General features: G+C 45.9%; 1 protein-coding gene across 3 annotated transcripts in view; it reads left to right on the top strand.

Moving 5' to 3' along the window:
• Positions 1-18,757, top strand: part of SENP6 (SUMO specific peptidase 6) — a 213,981-nt gene that overhangs the window by 31,447 nt on the left and 163,777 nt on the right. For all 3 annotated transcript variants that reach the window (XM_075340189.1, XM_075340188.1, XM_075340190.1), the window contains exons 3-4: positions 15,320-15,383; positions 17,053-17,195. In XM_075340189.1, coding sequence (XP_075196304.1) covers positions 15,320-15,383; positions 17,053-17,195 — 207 coding nt within the window. The remainder of the gene's footprint in view (positions 1-15,319; positions 15,384-17,052; positions 17,196-18,757) is intronic.

Raw genomic sequence — 18,757 nt, 5'->3', positions numbered from 1 at the left:
AAAACACACCCCATCATAGCTTTGAGCAGGTTTCTCAGAGATACTGTATATTCACTATATGGAGATAAGGCATGCACACCAGTGACCATGCAAGGGGAATACATGTAATAGCAGAAACTGCTGTGTGAATACTGACATGAAAAATCCAATAGCTATATGTAAGAATGAAATGTGAAAAATGGAACCTGCATTACTGCCTTGAAAATATGAATCAAGAGAAATTTAGCTACTGAATTGACCAATGCAATAGAGCCCCAACACTACGCCAAAGTATTTCTCTAAGTTGGGGTCCCTAGCTTGTGTGTGTCCTCTCATGCAGTTAAAAAACTTTCCGTGTATGGGAAGCTGAGACCCAGGCTATATATACGATGTGGATTGGCAATAGGTGTGTATGAGGAGGGTTCACAAACGAAAAACTACTAACAAATAAGGAATAACGTTTGGAACTCCATTCTATGTCTGAATATAATGTATATTCACACTTATGTCTGTTGTGTACAAGCATCTTCAACTCTCTCTGCAGTGAGTTCAAAACAGGACTGCCATTACATCTCATAGGAGCAGGCTGTCTGGGCTCCTCTTGTTGGAGATGTAATGACCTCTCTGATCTCACTACAGAAGGAGTACTAGTTAGTTGTTCTCAGCACAACAGACATTAGTTTGGTTACTAACACATATCTGTACAGGCAGTGTGGGGGAGGGGCAGTACAGCAGAACTTACGCCCATTTAACGACCTTGGATCGGCTGTCTCATCTGCATCTGTTCAGCCTGCAGTTCCTGCACCGACAGCAATTGTGCCTCATCTGTCTGTTCAACCTTATTTCGACGCCGACTGTAAGCAGTGCCGAGGATTTATCAAGCTGTGTACTCTGCACTTAAAACTGTTGGCCCACCTCTTTTCTTCGGACTGGGCTAAAGTGGCATTCCTAATGTCGCACCTTGGTTAGGAGGCTCTCGGTTTGGGTCAACTCCCTTTTGGGAGAGAAGAGATCCATCACCTCCAATATCTTAGACTTTATTCAGGCCTTCCGGAACGTTTTTGACAACCCACATTGTGTCGCCTGCTGCTTCCTCTCTTCTGCAGTTGCGTCAAGGAGTTCAGACTGTTGGACAGTATGCAGTTCAATTCTGCACCCTTTCTGAACTAGGCTGTAACAATCAGGCGCTGGTAGCCTTTTTTTTTTTTTTTGTTAAGGTTTATCCAGGAAGATTAAGGATCAACTGGCAGGCTGTGATATTCCTGCTACACTGGATGATTTGATTTCCTTGGCTCCTTGGGTAGGTCTCAGATTCCAGGAGCGATCCATGGAGCTGATGTGATGGGCAGCTTTTACATCTGGCTCCATCCCTCCAGATGCCACTAGTGTCCCAGTTTCCAGTTGCTGCTCCTGCACCTATGCTGGTGAACTATATCAAGATGACCTAGCAATGTTGAGAATATCGCCAAGGATCCGTGTTTCTACTGTGGAGATGCAGAACACTTTATCCATGTATGTTCCGGGAGGCTTAGACTTTCTTGCCTGGGGTGAGTAGGAGGCACCACCCTAGGCAAAAACAAATACTCTTTGACCGTGTCCGTATTGTATGGAGCTATTTGGTTCTCTGAGATGGCCCTCCGTTATTCTGGATCTGCTGAGAATTTGATTCAACAAGCTGTGGTGGATCGGTATCAAATTTCTATCTGACGCCTCCAGAGTCCCTTGGCGGTGACATCGATTAATGGAGTGCTTTGGACTAAACCCATATGCGTTGTGTCCGAACCAGTAGCGCTACAGGTGGGAGCTTCACATTTGGAGAAGATCTATTTCTTGGTGCTTCCGAACTTGTCCTATCCACTTCTCCTGGGCCTGCTTTGTCTCCATTCACACGTTTATGTTCTGGACTGGAAATCTGAAGAGGTGTATAGAATTACCACAAGAGATTTGTAGTCTCTGAACCCTCAGCAGTAACAACCCTGGAAGCTGGTTTCGTCTGCCATTCTTGGTCCAGGAAGAATCCTCCCAATCAACAGCCATCCGGCCTACTGCTTTCACCGGCCATTACTACCAACTCGGAAGACATCTTGCTGAAGACGAATTTTCCTCGCCTGGTTAAGGAGAGGGGACTGTTATGCCGGCATCGCTGTGCGATCCTGCCCCTGCCCTGCTGCAGGGATGCCAACATGCTCATCGCCGTGACCGAACTGTGCCCTCCCCCGTCTCACTGTAGTTCTCCATGTGCTGTCCTCCTGCTCCCAGAACCTGTGCATGCTGCACAGGTCACCTGGGGGCATGATTAGGGTATGAACCTTTCTTGCTCTTAAAGGGCCAGCACACCATTTCCCGAAAGTGCTTCTCAGCCATAGGCTCAGAGGCACTAGGTTCTTAAGGCATCCTCCCACTAGGGAAGGGGCCTGAGCAACGTGGTCTTCTTGTGTCTGGCTAGCTAGCTAGTTGTCAGATGTCATATGTCCTGTGCCCATTACCTGTCCCTGTTGCCTGCCTTCTCATACCTGTCAGTATCTGCTGAGCCTTCGATAACTGCATCAGGTGCATCTGCATCGTCCTGCATGCACCCGCCGGCACTAGACTGTACCTGAGCCCTTCCCTGCCCTGGGGGCAGCTGCCACATTCCGGGACACTGACCTGGGAGTGGCACCTGGCGTTTACTGGCAGCCAAGCCCATCATCACCATCTGAGGCTTTGATGTACACCTGGTGCAAGCTTGGTTAATCCCCTCTCAAAGCTTGGGTCCTCCCTGTGGTTCAGTGGGTCCACTCCTGCTCGCCGGTGAGCGTAACAACTATCTGTTAACACCCACTTTGAATAAACTAAAGTTAACTCATTAGGTGCAAGATACTTCAATTTTTAATATCTCCACAATAGAGATGCAAAATTAAAATGTTTTCCGCTATTACAGCTTGTGTCCAGTTCAACATGAATAATTTGGTAAAAGGTCCTACCTCTTCGTTAGGAGTATTATAATTTCTTTTAATATGGAAATAGACTTTTTTTTTTTTTTTTACTATTATGTTATGTTCTCAAATGACAGATATGTTGTAGGAGTTTCTTCCACTGATTAATTTATCTGAACAGGTTTTGCAGAAATTCATCCATATGCTCCAAAGCCCCATTCAGATCAATGAGACAGATTTATATTTGCAGAAGTGCAGAAATGTTTGTAATTGTGATCACGATTTATTGTCTGTAGTGATGTGTCTATAACACCCGTACTTGATGTGACCGATGATGCAGGTGCCTAAAACATCCTGATTTGTACATTTTTAGTGACCAGCAGTATGCCTATTAATAGTGGTAAGTAGGGCATTTTGTTTGACCATCTGCTTTTTGCTGCAGCCACCTAGTGTAAGCATGCCATTTGTGCCCCTTTCTGGCCAGTCTAGCACCTTTTACCCTCAGTTTCTTTAGCAAGGCAGTGGTCACCTTGAGGGTGTGTTGGGGGTCAGCATATGATGGCGTTCATGGTTCCCTCAATGAACTGTAGCTCCCCACAGCCGGCAGCACTCCAAACAGCCCCCAAACCATGACTCTCCCACCATCATACTTGACTGTAGGCAAGACACACTCGTCTTTAAACTCCTCACCTGGTTACCGTCACACATGCTTGACACCATCTGAACCAAATATGTTTCTCTTGGTCTCATCAGACCACAGGACATGGTTTCAGTAATCCATGTCCTTAGTCTGCTTGTCTTCAGCAAACGTTTTGTGGGCTTTCTTGTGTATCATTTGTTAGCGGAGGCTTCCTTCTGGGACAAGACATCAGCCATTCAGTGTTCGGCGTATGGTCTTAGTGCTGAAAGGCAGACTCCACATCCCTTTAATCTCTGCAGTAATTCTGGCAGCACTCACACTTTTATTTTAAAAAGAGAACCCCAGGATATGACTACTTTGGTCGACCCTGGCGGTGCCTGTTCTGAGTGGAATCTGTCTTGTTAAACTACTGTATGGTGGTGGCCACCATGCTGCAGCTCAGTTTCAGGGTGTTGGCAAACTTCCTGTAGCCTAGTCCATCATTATGTAGAGCAGTAATTCTTTTTTTCAGATCCTCAGAAAATTCTTTGCCATGAGGTGCCATGTTGAACATCCAGTGACCAGTATAAGGGAGTGTGTGAGCAATAACACAAAATGTAACACCTGCTTCTTATTCACACCTGAGATCTTGTAATATTAATGAGTCACATGACACTAGGGAGCCAGACATTCGCGACCCTCTCTCTGAGCTGGATGTGGCTCACGACCCTCTCTCTGAGCTGGATGTGGCTCACGACCCTCTCTCTGAGCTGGATGTGGCTCGAGACCCTCTCTCTGAGCTGGATGTGGCTCGAGACCCTCTCTCTGAGCTGGATGTGGCTCGAGACCCTCTCTCTGAGCTGGATGTGGCTCGAGACCCTCTCTCTGAGCTGGATGTGGCTCGAGACCCTCTCTCTGAGCTGGATGTGGCTCGAGACCCTCTCTCTGAGCTGGATGTGGCTCGCGACCCTCTCTCTGAGCTGGATGTGGCTCGCGACCCTCTCTCTGAGCTGGATGTGGCTCGCGACCCTCTCTCTGAGCTGGATGTGGCTCGCGACCCTCTCTCTGAGCTGGATGTGGCTCGCGACCCTCTCTCTGAGCTGGATGTGGCTCGCGACCCTCTCTCTGAGCTGGATGTGGCTCGCGACCCTCTCTCTGAGCTGGATGTGGCTCGCGACCCTCTCTCTGAGCTGGATGTGGCTCGCGACCCTCTCTCTGAGCTGGATGTGGCTCGCGACCCTCTCTCTGAGCTGGATGTGGCTCGCGACCCTCTCTCTGAGCTGGATGTGGCTCGCGACCCTCTCTCTGAGCTGTGAGCTGGATGTGGCTCTCTAGGTCAGAAAGGTTGGGGACCATTGCACTAGATGATACACTACACTACATAAGTAGTGCATTGCTTTACCTCATCAAGTATATACTAGGTACTTTAATAGGTCATTGTGTTTTCTAGGCCTCCTATAGCATCACATTGGTACCTCGTGATCTCTCTGATGCAAATGAGCTGATAAAGGGAGTGCTCTCCCTCTGTCAAATTTTGTAGGTGCCACTGTGTCAGTTGACAGAGACATACAATGGGTACGGAAAGTATTTAGACCCCTTTTTAATTTTTTCCCTCTTTCATTGCAGCCATTTGGTAAATTCAAAAAAGTTCATTTTTTTTCTTATTAATGTACACTCTACACCACATCTTGACAGAAAAAACAGAAATGTAGAAATTTTTGCAAATTTGTTAAACAAAGAGAACTGAAATATCACATGGTCATAAGTATTCAGACCCTTTGCTCAGTATTGAGTAGAAGCACCCTTTTGAGCTAGTACAGCCATGAGTCTTCTTGGGAATGATGCAACAAAGTTTTTCACACCTGGATTTGGGGATCCTCTGCCATTTTTCCTTACAGATGCTCTCCAGTTCTGTCAGGTTGGATGGTGACTGTTGGTGGACAGCCATTTTCAGGTCTCTCCAGAGATGCTCAATTGGGTTTAGGTCAGGGCTCTGGCTTGGCCAGTCAAGAATGGTCACAGAGTTGTTCTGAAGCCACTCCTTTGTTATTTTAGCTGTGTGTTAAGGGGTCATTGTTTTGTTGGAAGGTGAACCTTCGGCCAAGTCTGAGGTCCAGAGCACTTGAAAGAGGTTTTCTTCCAGGATATCTCTGTACTTGGCCGCATTCATCTTTCCTCCAATTGCAGTTGAAAAACACCCCCATAGCATGATGCTGCCACCACCATGTTTCACTGTTGGGATTGTATTGGGCAGGGGATGAGCCATGCCTGTTTTTCTACAAACATATTGCTTAGATTTAAAAATTGAAAGGGGTCTGAATACTTTCCGTTCCCACTGTATATACAGTGGCATGAAAAGGTTTGGGCACCCCTAGTCAAAATTACTGTTATTGTGAACCGCTAAGCAAGGTGAAGAAGAAATGATCTCTGACAGGCATGAAGTTAATGATGACACCTTTCCTTTGTATTTTAGGGGTGCGTATTTTGCATTTTTAAATTAACAAAAATGGAAAATGGGTCGATTCAAAAGTTTGGGCACCCTACACAGTACCTAGTAGCACCCCCTTTGGCAAGTATCATAGCTTATAAACGCTTTTTGTAGCCAACCAAGTGTTTGAATTCTTATTTGAGAGATTGTCATCCATTCTTACTTGGAAAAGTCTTCCAGTTTTGTGAGATTCCTGAGTCGTCTTGCATGCACTGCTCTTTTGAGGTTTAGCCACAGATTTCCCTTTCGCCCATGACAGCACCACCTGAGAGGTTCCGCCCACATCAGGACAGGAAACCCACTGATAAAAAGGCGGTACCTCTCCTCCACATCAGTTTGGTTTCCTGTCCTGATGGGACAACCCACGGATTCTCCCAGGTCTGACCCGGTGTGGAAGTTTGGTTTCTTACCAAAAGCCGGCATTCGGGCCTGGATGCACCTCCCCAGGGCTTCGGCTGTCTGCGGTGGTGGGGTGCGGGCCTGGAGCGGGAGCTCGGCTCTGCGTCGCCCCAGGCTATGTGATCCTCACACGGAGCCCGCGAGACGGGCGCCCTGCTGACGGAACGCCGGGGTATAGAGGAAGTGACGCGTCACCCGGAAGTTCATCACCTGTGCATGTGCAAGGTGTTCCAAGATGGCGGCGCCCAGTGAACTGATTTCGGGCGGGAAATTTGAACCAGGGAGGTATGAGGAGTCACCTTCGCTGCATTCTGGTGAGTATGACTTCTCCCCTATTCAAGATGGAAGACAACTCTCCTCCAGAGCAGGATGTGCTGGAACAGCATACAGATTCCCAGGGCAGCAAGGGGAGCGCTCCTCCGGCAGGGCTAGTCCCTCCAGTCCGGCAAGTCGACATTCCAGGGGATCTTAGAAATCCAAATCTGGAAGTCATAAACTGCCTCCGAAACCAGTACCAGATCCGCCATCTTGAGGGGTGAGTGTCTGCTGCAGTATTTCATTGTTTAAAAGTCCCCCCTATGTTCCCTTCTTTCTTCAGGAGGTACCTCTAAGAGGAATCATAGGAATTGTGGGGTTTACAAGGACAGTCTATCCTCAGATTACCAAGGGTGCCTTGTCCCACCTGTATCAAAGAGGTCTTCTGTTTTATTTAGATCATAATGTTGAAATTACATACAACATGACCAAATCCTGACATGTTTCGTACCCTAGAACAGGGTCCTTATTCTTGGGTATCATGGACAAGTATGAATGCTGAATTTATAAGCGGAAACCTGAACTTGTCTCAGTGAATCAGTGTCCAAGTGAAAACATCTGATGTAGACTGATTTCTCCCTGTCTTGTCTTAAATGAACAAAAAAAACAAACAAAAAAAACACTGTTACCACAAAGAGCTTAATATACCATTGTGACACTAGGTGTGATCAAAGATACATAGTTTATAATTATATCATTCCAGATGTTGTAAAGTGTAAATAAGCGAATCTCTCAGCACCAGAAAGACTGCTTCTATTGTTCTGTTGTCAGCCTTTATACACAACTGTTATTGGTATAGAGAGGCTGCAACTATTATCCCTTGTTGTCAATCTTACAAGTCATAGAATAACTGTTATAATGTGGGAGAACTACTGCTTTTATTCTCTGTTGTCAGCTATTACTAACCAAGAAAAGGCTGTTATAATATGGGGGAACCACATCCACCATTCTCTATTGTCAACCTTAACAGGCTAGGTAAGAGACTATTGTAATATGGAAACCAACGTCTATTGTTCTCTGTTCTCAGCCATAGAAGCTGGCGAAAAAAAAAAAAAAAGGTGGTAATTTTAGTAGACGGAAACTGCACCTCTTACTCTTTTGGTTTTGGCTTATGTATGGAAGCACCAAGACTCAAGGCTGAGTTGAGAGATATTAGCCGTGCTGAAGTCAGGGAAATACATAAACAATCCACTAGGAAAGATGGGGGAACTTCAGATAAATCAGGCGGCTCTGAATGGGGTTCCAGAAAATTTTCACCTGCCTCTTCCTCAGCCTTGGATTCCTAATCTTCCTCAGACGTGGACGGCAGATGATGCTTCCCATCCTCTGAGGTGACACCCCTAGTTGAAGCTGTCCACTCCACTATGGGGCTGGTGGATGATAAAGATCCTGAATCCACACAAGACCTCATGTTGGAGGCCTGGAATGCAGGTCCGTGGTACCTGGAAGGCTGCAGCAGGAGCTCTTTGCCAGGCGGTGGCAGGTACATGTGTAACAAGGTCCATAATGGTCTGGGTCCAACAATTAGAAGACCAACTTAAAGGTAACGTGTCTAGTAAGGACATTATTTCCTCATTTCCACGTATACAGGGGGCGGCAGACGTCTAGCAGATGCTTCCATCGACTCGCTCAAATTATCTGCAAAGGTAGCAGCTCTTTCCAATTCAGCCAGAAGGGCCCTATAGTTGAAATGCTGGAAGGGAGACGTACAGTCCAGGAACAGACTATGCAGGATACCTTGTGAAGGAAACTTTTTGTTTGGATCACAACTGGATGACCTTCTGTCCAAAGCGGCAAACAATAAACAAGGATTTCCAGCTGTAAGAACTCCGTTCCCTCGTAACCGTCCGTTTCGGAGGAAGCAATTTTCCATACGGGGCCTCCCAGAGACCAGAACTCCTGGAAGGATAGATGGAAGAGGTCCTCAGGATTATGTTTGACCCATCATTCTCTACCAAGCCACAAGGCCCTCAATGACTCCACCATCCCAGTGGGGGGGAGGCTCTCCCTCTTCCTTGAGACTGTTTCCTCCAGCCCGTGGATTCTACAGATCATTGCAAAAGGGCTGACATTACAACTGAAGTCGCCCCCTCGGGGGTATTTTATTGTAACATCTATATGACACGGAGAGAAAAGAATAGTGATCTCCATCCTAGAGCACTTAGGGTGGATCATAAATCAGGAAAAATCTAGAACACAAACCTCAACAGTGTCGGTCTTTCTTGGGGCTGATCCTGGATTCAGTTGCTCAGAAGTCTTTTCTCCTGGAAGAGCAGATACTGAAGTCACAATCCCTGGTCACCTTGACGATTGAAAAACCAGTCATGACCCTCAGACAGGCTATGTCTCTTGTGGGGACCCTCACATCCTGCATCCCCACGGTTCCTTGGGCTCAGATAGATATGAGATCCCTTCAGATGGAGGTCCTGGTCTGACAGCAACAGTCAGGAGGCTTCTTGGATATGAGACTCCGCTTGGATCCAAAGGTGTTGCTTTCTCTGTCCTGGTGGCAGGACTTAACTCTATTATCCACAGGGGTGTCCGGGTGTCCCAACATCACGGATATCATCCCAACAGATGCAGGTCACTTAGACTGGGGAGCTTACCTGAGAACTCACCTGTTACAAGGACTATGGGACGATCATGTGAGGACTCAGTCCTCAAACTTCAGTGAACTAACTGCAATAAAATCAGCCAGGGATCATCCCATGACAATAGATGCAATGCCGATCCCCTGGTCACAGGGTCTTCTATATGCCTTTCCACCCCTGGTTCTTCTTTCGGCGGTGCTCAGGAAGGTTCGGGAAGAAGAGGCCCTCATTATCCTCATAGCTCACTTCTGGCCAAAAAGAGCCTGGTTCTGTTGGCTCCAAAGACTGGCAATATCAGACCCTTGGATACTGCCAGACAGGACAGACCTACTAGTCCAGGGACCAATGTGCCAACCCAAGGCTCCTACCCTCCACTTGACAGCGTGGCATTTGAAAGGTGGCTGCTCCTAGCACAGGGATTCTCCTGAGAATTTAGTAAAACTCTCCTTAAAAGTAGGAAGCCGGTCGCCACTGTTATTTAGGGAAGGGTCTGGTGAAAAATCCAGCAAGTTTCCTGGGCACAGATCGGGGGTCCCCCTTTCTTCCCGGCCATTCTGGAAATCCTTCAGTAAGGGTTGGATTGAACTTATCCACTAGCACCTTGAAGGTACAAGTTTTGGCCCTAGGAGCCCTCTATAAACATAACCTCAGAGAATAGATGGATTAGCAGGTTCATTAAATCCTGTGCTAGAGCGACTCCTGTCCTTTCTTCTCGCATGCCTCCCTGGGATTAAATCTTGTCCTTGATGCCCTTATAGACACCCCATTGAGCCCCTTTCAGCTGTTCCCTCCAAGACCCTGAAGGTGGTACTACTCATTGTTTGACGTCCGCTAGACGGGTGGGTGACCTACAGGCGCTCTCCATTGTCCATCCATATACCCAAATTTTGGTCGATAAGGTGGTATTGCGTACAGATCCCTCATAGCCTAAAGTGGTCAAGCCCTTCACAGGTCCCAGAAATTTATACTGCCTTCCAATGACAAAGTGAACAGGCTCCATAGCTTGGATGTAAGACTTGCCCTTATAACCTACTTAGATAGGACCAGGGAATTGTGAGAATCTCAGGCCCTGTTTTTGTTATTTTAAAGCCCACGGACTTTCCTTAGAACGTATCTACAAGCACCTTGGCTAGGTGGGCCCGGGATGCTATGTCGCTGACCTACTCAGCTAAGGGGGTGCCAGCTCCACTGGGTCACTTTCTACTACTTGGGCTGAGCGGGCAGAGGTGTCTATTGATCATATATGTAGGGCCGCCACTTGGTCCTCTTCCTCTACCTTTTTCTGTCACTATAGACTTGACTTGTCCTCCACGGCCGACCCTTCTTGGTAGACTGGTATTACAGGCGGTGGTCCCTCCCTAAGGTGATTGGTCTCTAGAATCTCTCAGGTGGTGCTGTCATGGGCGAAAGGGAAACATCTTAATTACTTACCGGTAATGGGATTTTCAGAAGCCCATGACAGCACCCTTAGTTCCCCCCTATTCACTTGTTATGGGCACCCTTCGGGGAGTGTTAGAGTTAATGGTGTATTCCTTTGGTGGTGGTGTGATTTAACATTTTTGTTTGTGTTTTGCTGGTCCTCTCTGGCTCTGTAAACCTACTGATGTGGAGGAGAGGTACCGCCTTTTTATCAGTGGGTTTCCTGTCCTGATGTGGGCGGATCCTATCTCTCAGGTGGTGCTGTCATGGGCTTCTGAAAATCCCATTACCGGTAAGTAATTAAGATTTTTTTCAATGATGTTCAGATCAGGGGCCATTGTAAAACCTTCAGCTTGCACCTTTTGAGGTCGTCTATTATGGATTTTCACATGTGTTTAGGATGATATCCATTTGAGGAAGCCATCCTCTTTTCAACTTCAGCTTTTTTACATATAGCGTTATGTTTGCATAAAGAATTAGTTGAAATTTCATTGAATCCATTCTTTCTTCTACCCGTAAAATGTTCTCCATGCCATTGGCTGCAGCAGAACCCCACCACATGATTGATCCACCCCCATGGTTAATGGTTGATGAGATACTTTTTTCTTGAAATTCTGTGTCCTTTTTTCTCCACTTCAATCATTGTGGCCAAAGAGTTCTTTTTTAACCTCCTCGCTTCACAGGACTTGTTTCCAAAATACATCATCTTCTTTAGATGTTCTTTTGCATACTTCTGACACTGAATTTTATGGTAAAAATGCAGGAGAGGTTTTCTTTTGATGACTCTTCCATGAAGGCCATATTTGTGCAGATGTCTCTGAACAGTAGAACAATGTACCACAACTCCAGAGTCTGCTAAATCTTCCTGAGGGTCTTTTGCAGTCAATCAGGGGTTTTGATTTGCCTCTCTAGCAATCCTATGAGCAGCTCTCACAGAAATTTTGCTTGGTTTTCCAGACCTTATCTTGACCTCTACTCTTCCTCGTAACTGACATTTCTTAATTACATTTCAAACTAAAGAAAGGGCAACTTGAAAACATTTTGCTATCTTCTTATAGCCTTCTCCTGCTTTGTGGGCCTACACCATTTTCATTTTCAGAGTGCTAGGCAGCTGCTTAGAAGAAGCTATGGCTGCTGTTTTTGGCACAAGGTTAAATGAGGCTTGGTTTTTATAAAGCTATGAAATTTGCATCACCTGGCATTTCCCAATGATGATAGTGAACAAGCTATAACCCTAACAGGCTAACTAAGGTCTGAAATCTTGGTCAGTTATCTGAGCACACAAATCTCCAAGGGTGCCCAAACTTTATCATCGGCCCATTTTCCTTTTTGTAATTTTTAAAATGTAAAAGATGAAAATGCATTTTTTTTTTTTGCTTCAAATGCAAAGGAAATGTGTGATATTTAACTTTATGCCATTTAGAGATCATTTCATCTTCAACTTGCTTAGCTGTTCACAATAACACTAATTTTGACCAGGGGTGCACAAACTTTTACATGCCACTGTAGGGGGGTTAAACTGGTGGAACCAGTGAGAACATTGTTCCAAGCAATCTAAAAAAAACCTGATGTCACATCCTATCTTTCCAATATGAAGAGGTGCAAACTGAACATGAAACAGTAACAAAAAGGAAACAATTGCAGTCTGTGGTGCTAAGATATGTGAAACAATGACTATGGGAATATAGACCGGCATTACTGCTATAAAAATATGTAAAAATTCAGATACTTGTTACACAAAAATCGCCAGTTTTATGTGTGCAACGACAAGACAACCTCTTTTTGTTGGGTTCCTATCAACCTAATGGCTCTCTTTGGGTTAAAAACCCTACAATTTATGGGCAGACAGGAACCTGCAAATGGAGAATTGAAATCGCCTGAGGCTGAAGAGCAGAAGTGCTCAATCAGAAGACCTGACCCTGTGTTCCAAGAAAAAGACCATGGCCCATCCTACCTTTCTTATGTGAACAGGTGCAAACTGAACATGAAACATAGTAACAAAAAGGAGAGTTGCACAATTTTTTGGCGTACATGCCTGCTCTTCACCCTTTAACCCAAAGAGAGGCATTAGTTTGATAGGGACCCAACAAATAGAGGTTGCCTTGTCATTGGGTGTTGGGTACACACAAAATTGGCCATTTTTGTGTGCTGCGTATCTGAATTTTTACATATTTTTCATAGCAGTAATGCATGTCTATAGTCCCATATTCATTATTCCACATATCTTAGCACCACAGAGTGTAATTGTTTCAGTTACAGCAGAAGGTGCGCTGTGTGATCAGCATAACGTATATAGGTCATGGAGCCCAAACTGACATTTGCTGAATTCTGGCATATGTATCAGATGATTAAAGGGAACCTTTCCCCTATGCCCTCCAAGCTAGCAAAATTCACGTGTGTGCCAAAATTCCCTGCCTAACCAGCCCTGTGTAATGCTATTTACTGAAATCCAATGCTTACAAAAAGCATTTCTAAAGTGCGCTGTTCCTATGCTAATTAGGACCTTGACTAGTCAAATGGGCGTTATTTCCCCAGACTAGTCACCCCTTTTTCCATGTTATCGTGCTCCAGGTGTGATAACATGATTTCCATGAGTTGGCGTCATCGCAGCTCTTGGAAATCTTATGCATGTGTGTGGCTCATGTCGACAGTGTAAGTGCAACTCAGTAGCCCGGTATATCAGTCTCTGCTTCAGAGAAGTGCACTATGCATGATCAGAAGAAGTTCCGCTTCTGCTGAAAGGAGCCTGACGCATGCACAGTGTTTCCAGGAGCTGCGATGATGCCGACCCACAGGGGCAAGACAACAGGGAAATAGGGTAGACTAGTCAAGGCATTATACAGGGCTGGTTAGGCAGGGAATTTTGACACTGACGCGCACACACACACACACACACACACACACATACACACACACACACACACACACACACACACTCTTGAATGTTGCTGGGTTGGAGGGCATAGGGGACCTCATAGGTTCCCCTTAAGGACTTGAGAGGCTCTATGGAACTATAAAATATCTTAAATGGTTGCTATGAGCAACTGCACTTCTTTTTGACAATTTATTATTATGCAAGATCTGCAAGGTTTTGTATGTTCTCCTTTTTGTTTGAGTGGGTTTCTTCTGGGTGTTGCGGTTTCCTCCTCCAAAGCAAAAAATGTCCTCAGAGGATAATTGATTGTCTGTCTGCAAAAATTGACCTTTAGTGAGTATTGGGGGACTGCTCAAAACTCTACACTAAAAATTGTGAGCTGGAGTCTGTGCGTACTCTTTCACTTGTTTTGATAAATATTTCCCAGGTATGCACACTTCTAAGTATCTAGCCACAACGCAGGGATATGACTGCTCAAACTGGAGAAAGGCTATAAATAAGCTGAGCCTGGGTGTCCCTTATTCTTCTTATATAAGGCCTGTCTCATCTATAGGGACAGATGCATCTAAGGCTAAGTTCACATTTCCGTTGTTTTGCATCAGTCACAATCCGTCGCCTAGAGAAATTACGGTATCCTGCAAAATATTTTGCAGGAATCCAGTTTTTCCCCATAGACTTCTATTAGTGACGGATTGCGACTGATGATGCTGCGTTGCATCCGCTGCGTCGCGGTCAGTCATTTTTTTAACTGACCGCCGGGCGGGAGCAATGCATCCTGTAACGTTTTTTGAGTAGCGCAATCCGTAGGATTTTGCTGCGCATGCTCTCTGGCTCCCTGCCCCCGTAACCAGGATACACATCGGGTAACCAAGCAATGCGCTTTGGTTAGTTACCCGATATTTACAGTGGTTACGGGTGCAGGGAGCCAGCGCTAAGCGGTGTACGCTGGTATCCAAGAGAAATATCGGGTAACCAAGCAAAAAGTGCTTTGCTTTTACCTGATATTTCCCCTGGCTGTGCAGGGAGCCTGACACTTCCCCACTCGGCTCCACCCCCTTCCGCACTTAGCATGTACTCACACACTCACCTGTCCCCAGCCCTGCAGCCCCCGCGGCACTGACGTCCTCAGTGCCACGGCCTCGCTCGGCTCCACCCAACCCGAACTCCGCCCCCTCGTGCTCCGCCCCCGCACACAACGGAGTCCGACAAAGACAATTCTGTTCTTTGTCATCTGTTGTACAGCGCATCAGTCACATGCGTCAAGCATGTGACTGATGCATAACAACGGAAATGTGAACTTGGCCTAAGCGATCTGGCTCACGTTTTATTAGCTCGTATAATGTTTACCACTTTGTTTTTCTGCTGTTGCTGGATTGTGACGTTACTTGGCAGAATAGCTCTAGTAGATGTACAGTAACTATAAGTTGTACTCCCGGCTGATTTTCTATATACCGTATGTACTACGGATGAATGCCTTACTCGCTGTGTGTCATGAATGCCACCTCTGTTTCTCACCAGTATTCGCCAGCCTGCATTCTTGTGCTGGCATTAGTGAGGTCATTAATGGCCGCGTGCAGAAAGACTGTTAACGCATTACTGCCCAATAAACAAAACCATCTTCTCATGGCTTTCAGGTGTCTTCTGCTAGTGGCATGATGACTTTAAGATTACTTTTATTTTACGCATATTACATTTTTTTTTTCCTTTTTGTTATTGTAGTGAAATTAACTTGCTCACTATAGAAGATGACGATGCTGTCAACTCAAACGCTTCAGAACAAAAGGCAAGTGTCCAGTGTGTCTGTGTTGTAGCTTGGTAAATCCTCATATACACTGGTGTAATAGTGCTTTGTGTAGTCAGGATCCATAGACGGCAGTGGCCCTATACTACATCTGTGCGTTACAAATTGTATACAGCAGACACTTTGTTTTACGTCTCCTTCACACACAAATAAGCGAAAAGAGCCAGAATTCTAGCGTAGTTTGCACCACAAGAGCCAGAATTCTAGCGTAGTTTGCACCACAAGAGCCAGAATTCTAGCGTAGTTTGCACCACAAAACTGTTCATCATGACTTGCACCATATTTAGGATCTGTATTAGACTATTTTTTTATGACATGGCTTACCGTGGGTCGCAGTGCAAAGAACATGCGCCGTAATTGTGCTGCACACTTTGATAGATACTGTAAGCTTGAGTAGACTACCTTAGGCTATGTGCGCACGTGTGCGTAATTCATGCAGTTACGCTGCGCTTTGTAGCGCAGCGTAACTGCATGCGTCCTGCCTCCCCTGCACAGTCTATGGAGATTGTGCAGGGGCCGTGCGCACGTGGCGTTTTAGAGCGCAGCGCTTCGGCTTCTGCCGAAGCGCTGCGTTCTAAGAAGTGACATGTCACTTCTTCCGTGCGCTTTGCCGGCAGCTCCTGCTCTGTCTATGGCAGGAGCTGCAGGCAGAGCGCATGGAATCGGCTTTTTTTTTTTTTCACTACAGTCATTTCTGCAGCGATTAAAGCGCACATGTGCTCTTCAGATCGCTGCAGAAATTTCTGCAGTGACTGTACGAAACGTGCGCACATAGCCTTAAAGTGAATCTCTCAGTAGGGTTTTGCATTTGAGAGCAGCATAATGTGTGTGCTGAAACCCCGATTCTGCATGCTGTAATTTTTATACAATCACAGTTTTCTCTCCTGCAGATCTAGTAGAGTTCTGAATGCTGAGCCCTGTATAATGCCACCCCCTCCATTGTTTGGCAGCTTTTGCTGTACACTGTAAATTGACATAAAGCTGCTAATCAGTGGTGGGAGTGGGGGTACACAGAGCAGTTGACTACGAGGCACCAGACACCTAGTCCAATAATGATAATCCCCTGTTGATAAAACACTGAGCATCACACAGCCTAGTAAGTGATACATCACTGGAATCACAGTTTCGGAGTCTGCATCATGCCGCTCTCGGATTATATATCAAAAACCTGGTGACAGATTCCCCTTAAAATTGGACAGGTTTATCAACTAGCATGGGCCACCTTGATAAATTTGGTGCATATTACTGTCTGGTCTATGCGGAAGGAAGGAGGTGGGCGGGATGTTTAAGTCTCGCTCATCTCCGCCCCTCCGCTTCTATTGGCCGCCTGCTGTGTGACGTCGCTGTGACACCGCACGACCCGCCCCCTTAGGAAGGAGGAGGTTTGCCGGCCAGAGCGACGTCGCAGGGCATGTAAGTCCGTGTGACGGGAGTAAGCGAGGTTGTGCGACACGGGTAGCGATATGCTCGTGTCGCACAACCGATGGGGGCGGGTACGATCGCTAGCGAGATCACAGCGTGTAAAGCCCACTTTAGGCTTGCCTAATACTGAACTACAGAGACTTTATGATGTTGTGTCAATTCTGCGCATGTAGTAGTGCCCTGTGCATGGACATCAATGTTTTTTGCATGTATTTCCTTATTTTCACAGGCCAGTCAATTACGGTCCAGAACTGTTCATGGTACAGGAGACCCCTGTAGGACATATGAGAAAAGAGGGAAACAACCTTACCTAAGAGGTGGTAAAGGCAATGCAACGGGAATGAACATGTTAGGAGCAAGCAAGAAACTGGGGTAAGCTTTCTATGATGTGCCCTGCTGCTAAGCCCATACATGTTACCAGGATAAGCAAATGTGCTACATGCAGGTATCGCCATAAGAATATAATGCCAATGTGCTTAGAGTGTGAAAGCATATGAAAACAATAGGAAACCGCTACCAAGTATTTGCTCAACCCTACCAGCAAAATAATTCCTTGTTTTTCGTATAGAATTAAAAGCATTCTCATCTTGCTAATTGTTGAAATTGAAAAGCGCTTGTAAACACAAGGAACAATGTCATTTTTCATTCAGTAGGTTACAGCTCATTGCAACAGGTCACCTCATAGGTGGCTGGTTTCCTAGGTAAGAGCAGGCACTTGCAAGCTGTTTGCTTCTCCAGCTTGTAGGCGCTGCTCTGCAGCTGGCTGAATCTCTGGAGCCAGTCACTTCCACTGTCCCAATGCTGCAGAATTAGGCTACTTTCACACATCAGTTTTCTGTATTCAGGCACAATCCTTTTTTTTCCTGATCCAACGGATCCGGCGAAAAATGTAATAACCTTATCCACCGGATCCGTTTTTTAATGTATCCGTTATGCCGGATGCGTAAAAAAACGGATCCGTTTTGCATCCGTTTTTTTTTTTTTTTTTTTTTTTTGCTGGATACGTTTTTTTAAAACATTGGAGCATGCTCAGTTTACAAAAACGGATCCGGCAGCCGCATCCGTTTTTGCCGCATTGCGCCGGATCCGGCGTCCATAGGCCTCCATTGTAAAACACGCCGTATCGCGGTATCCGGCGCGATGCGTTTTTTTTGCCGGACAAAAAAACATTACAAGATACATTGCATCCGGCCGCCGCTTTAATTAATTTTGCCGCATCCGGAAAAAACGGATGCAACGCAAAGCCATCAGGCACAATCCGGTAACAATGCAAATCTATGGGGATAAAACGGATGCGGTATCGGATCCGTTTTACCCGTTTTTTCCCGGATTGTGCCTGATGGGAAAAATCCTGATGTGTGAAAGTAGCCTTAAGCTGCCTCTGCTAGTAGCAGCAGACAGCGCGCACGTCTGCACTGTCCTGTGGGGGTATCCTGAGGTATTCTTGTACAGTTGTTTTTTTTTTTTTAATTTGTTTATTAAGTACCAGTGATCAACCAGGTACAAATAAGAGCATGTACAATGCTTACGTATGAAACTGTAAAAGGATTCTGTACGGAGATACACATATGCCAGGTACCTGGGGTGCACATGCACCTTAATGAGAAAGAGAACAAAAGAAGAAAGCATAGAACACATAATAACAATATCATAGTGACTGTTTCTGCCATAGGCACCAACCGAGGAACATTCAACATTAATACCAGAAAATATATTTACTACAATGGAAGAGCGAACGGGCGATGCAGACACTTATTACACTTAGGCGGGTAGTGTCAGAGGAGAGGAGTTCCACATCTCCCAGACCTTTATAATATTTCTCAGGGCAACCCCTATTTTGATATACTGTCCATTCTTAAGGAAACACTGCATTTACCAGCTCCACCCATGTACGCACTGTCAGGGGGAGAGGGGGGGTGGAGTTGACTGCTCAT

Source organism: Anomaloglossus baeobatrachus, chromosome 3, assembly GCF_048569485.1.
Source record: "Anomaloglossus baeobatrachus isolate aAnoBae1 chromosome 3, aAnoBae1.hap1, whole genome shotgun sequence".
NCBI classification, from domain to species: Eukaryota; Metazoa; Chordata; class Amphibia; order Anura; family Aromobatidae; genus Anomaloglossus; species Anomaloglossus baeobatrachus.
Note: the sequence above shows the minus strand (reverse complement) of the source record. Positions and strands in the feature narration are given on the sequence as shown.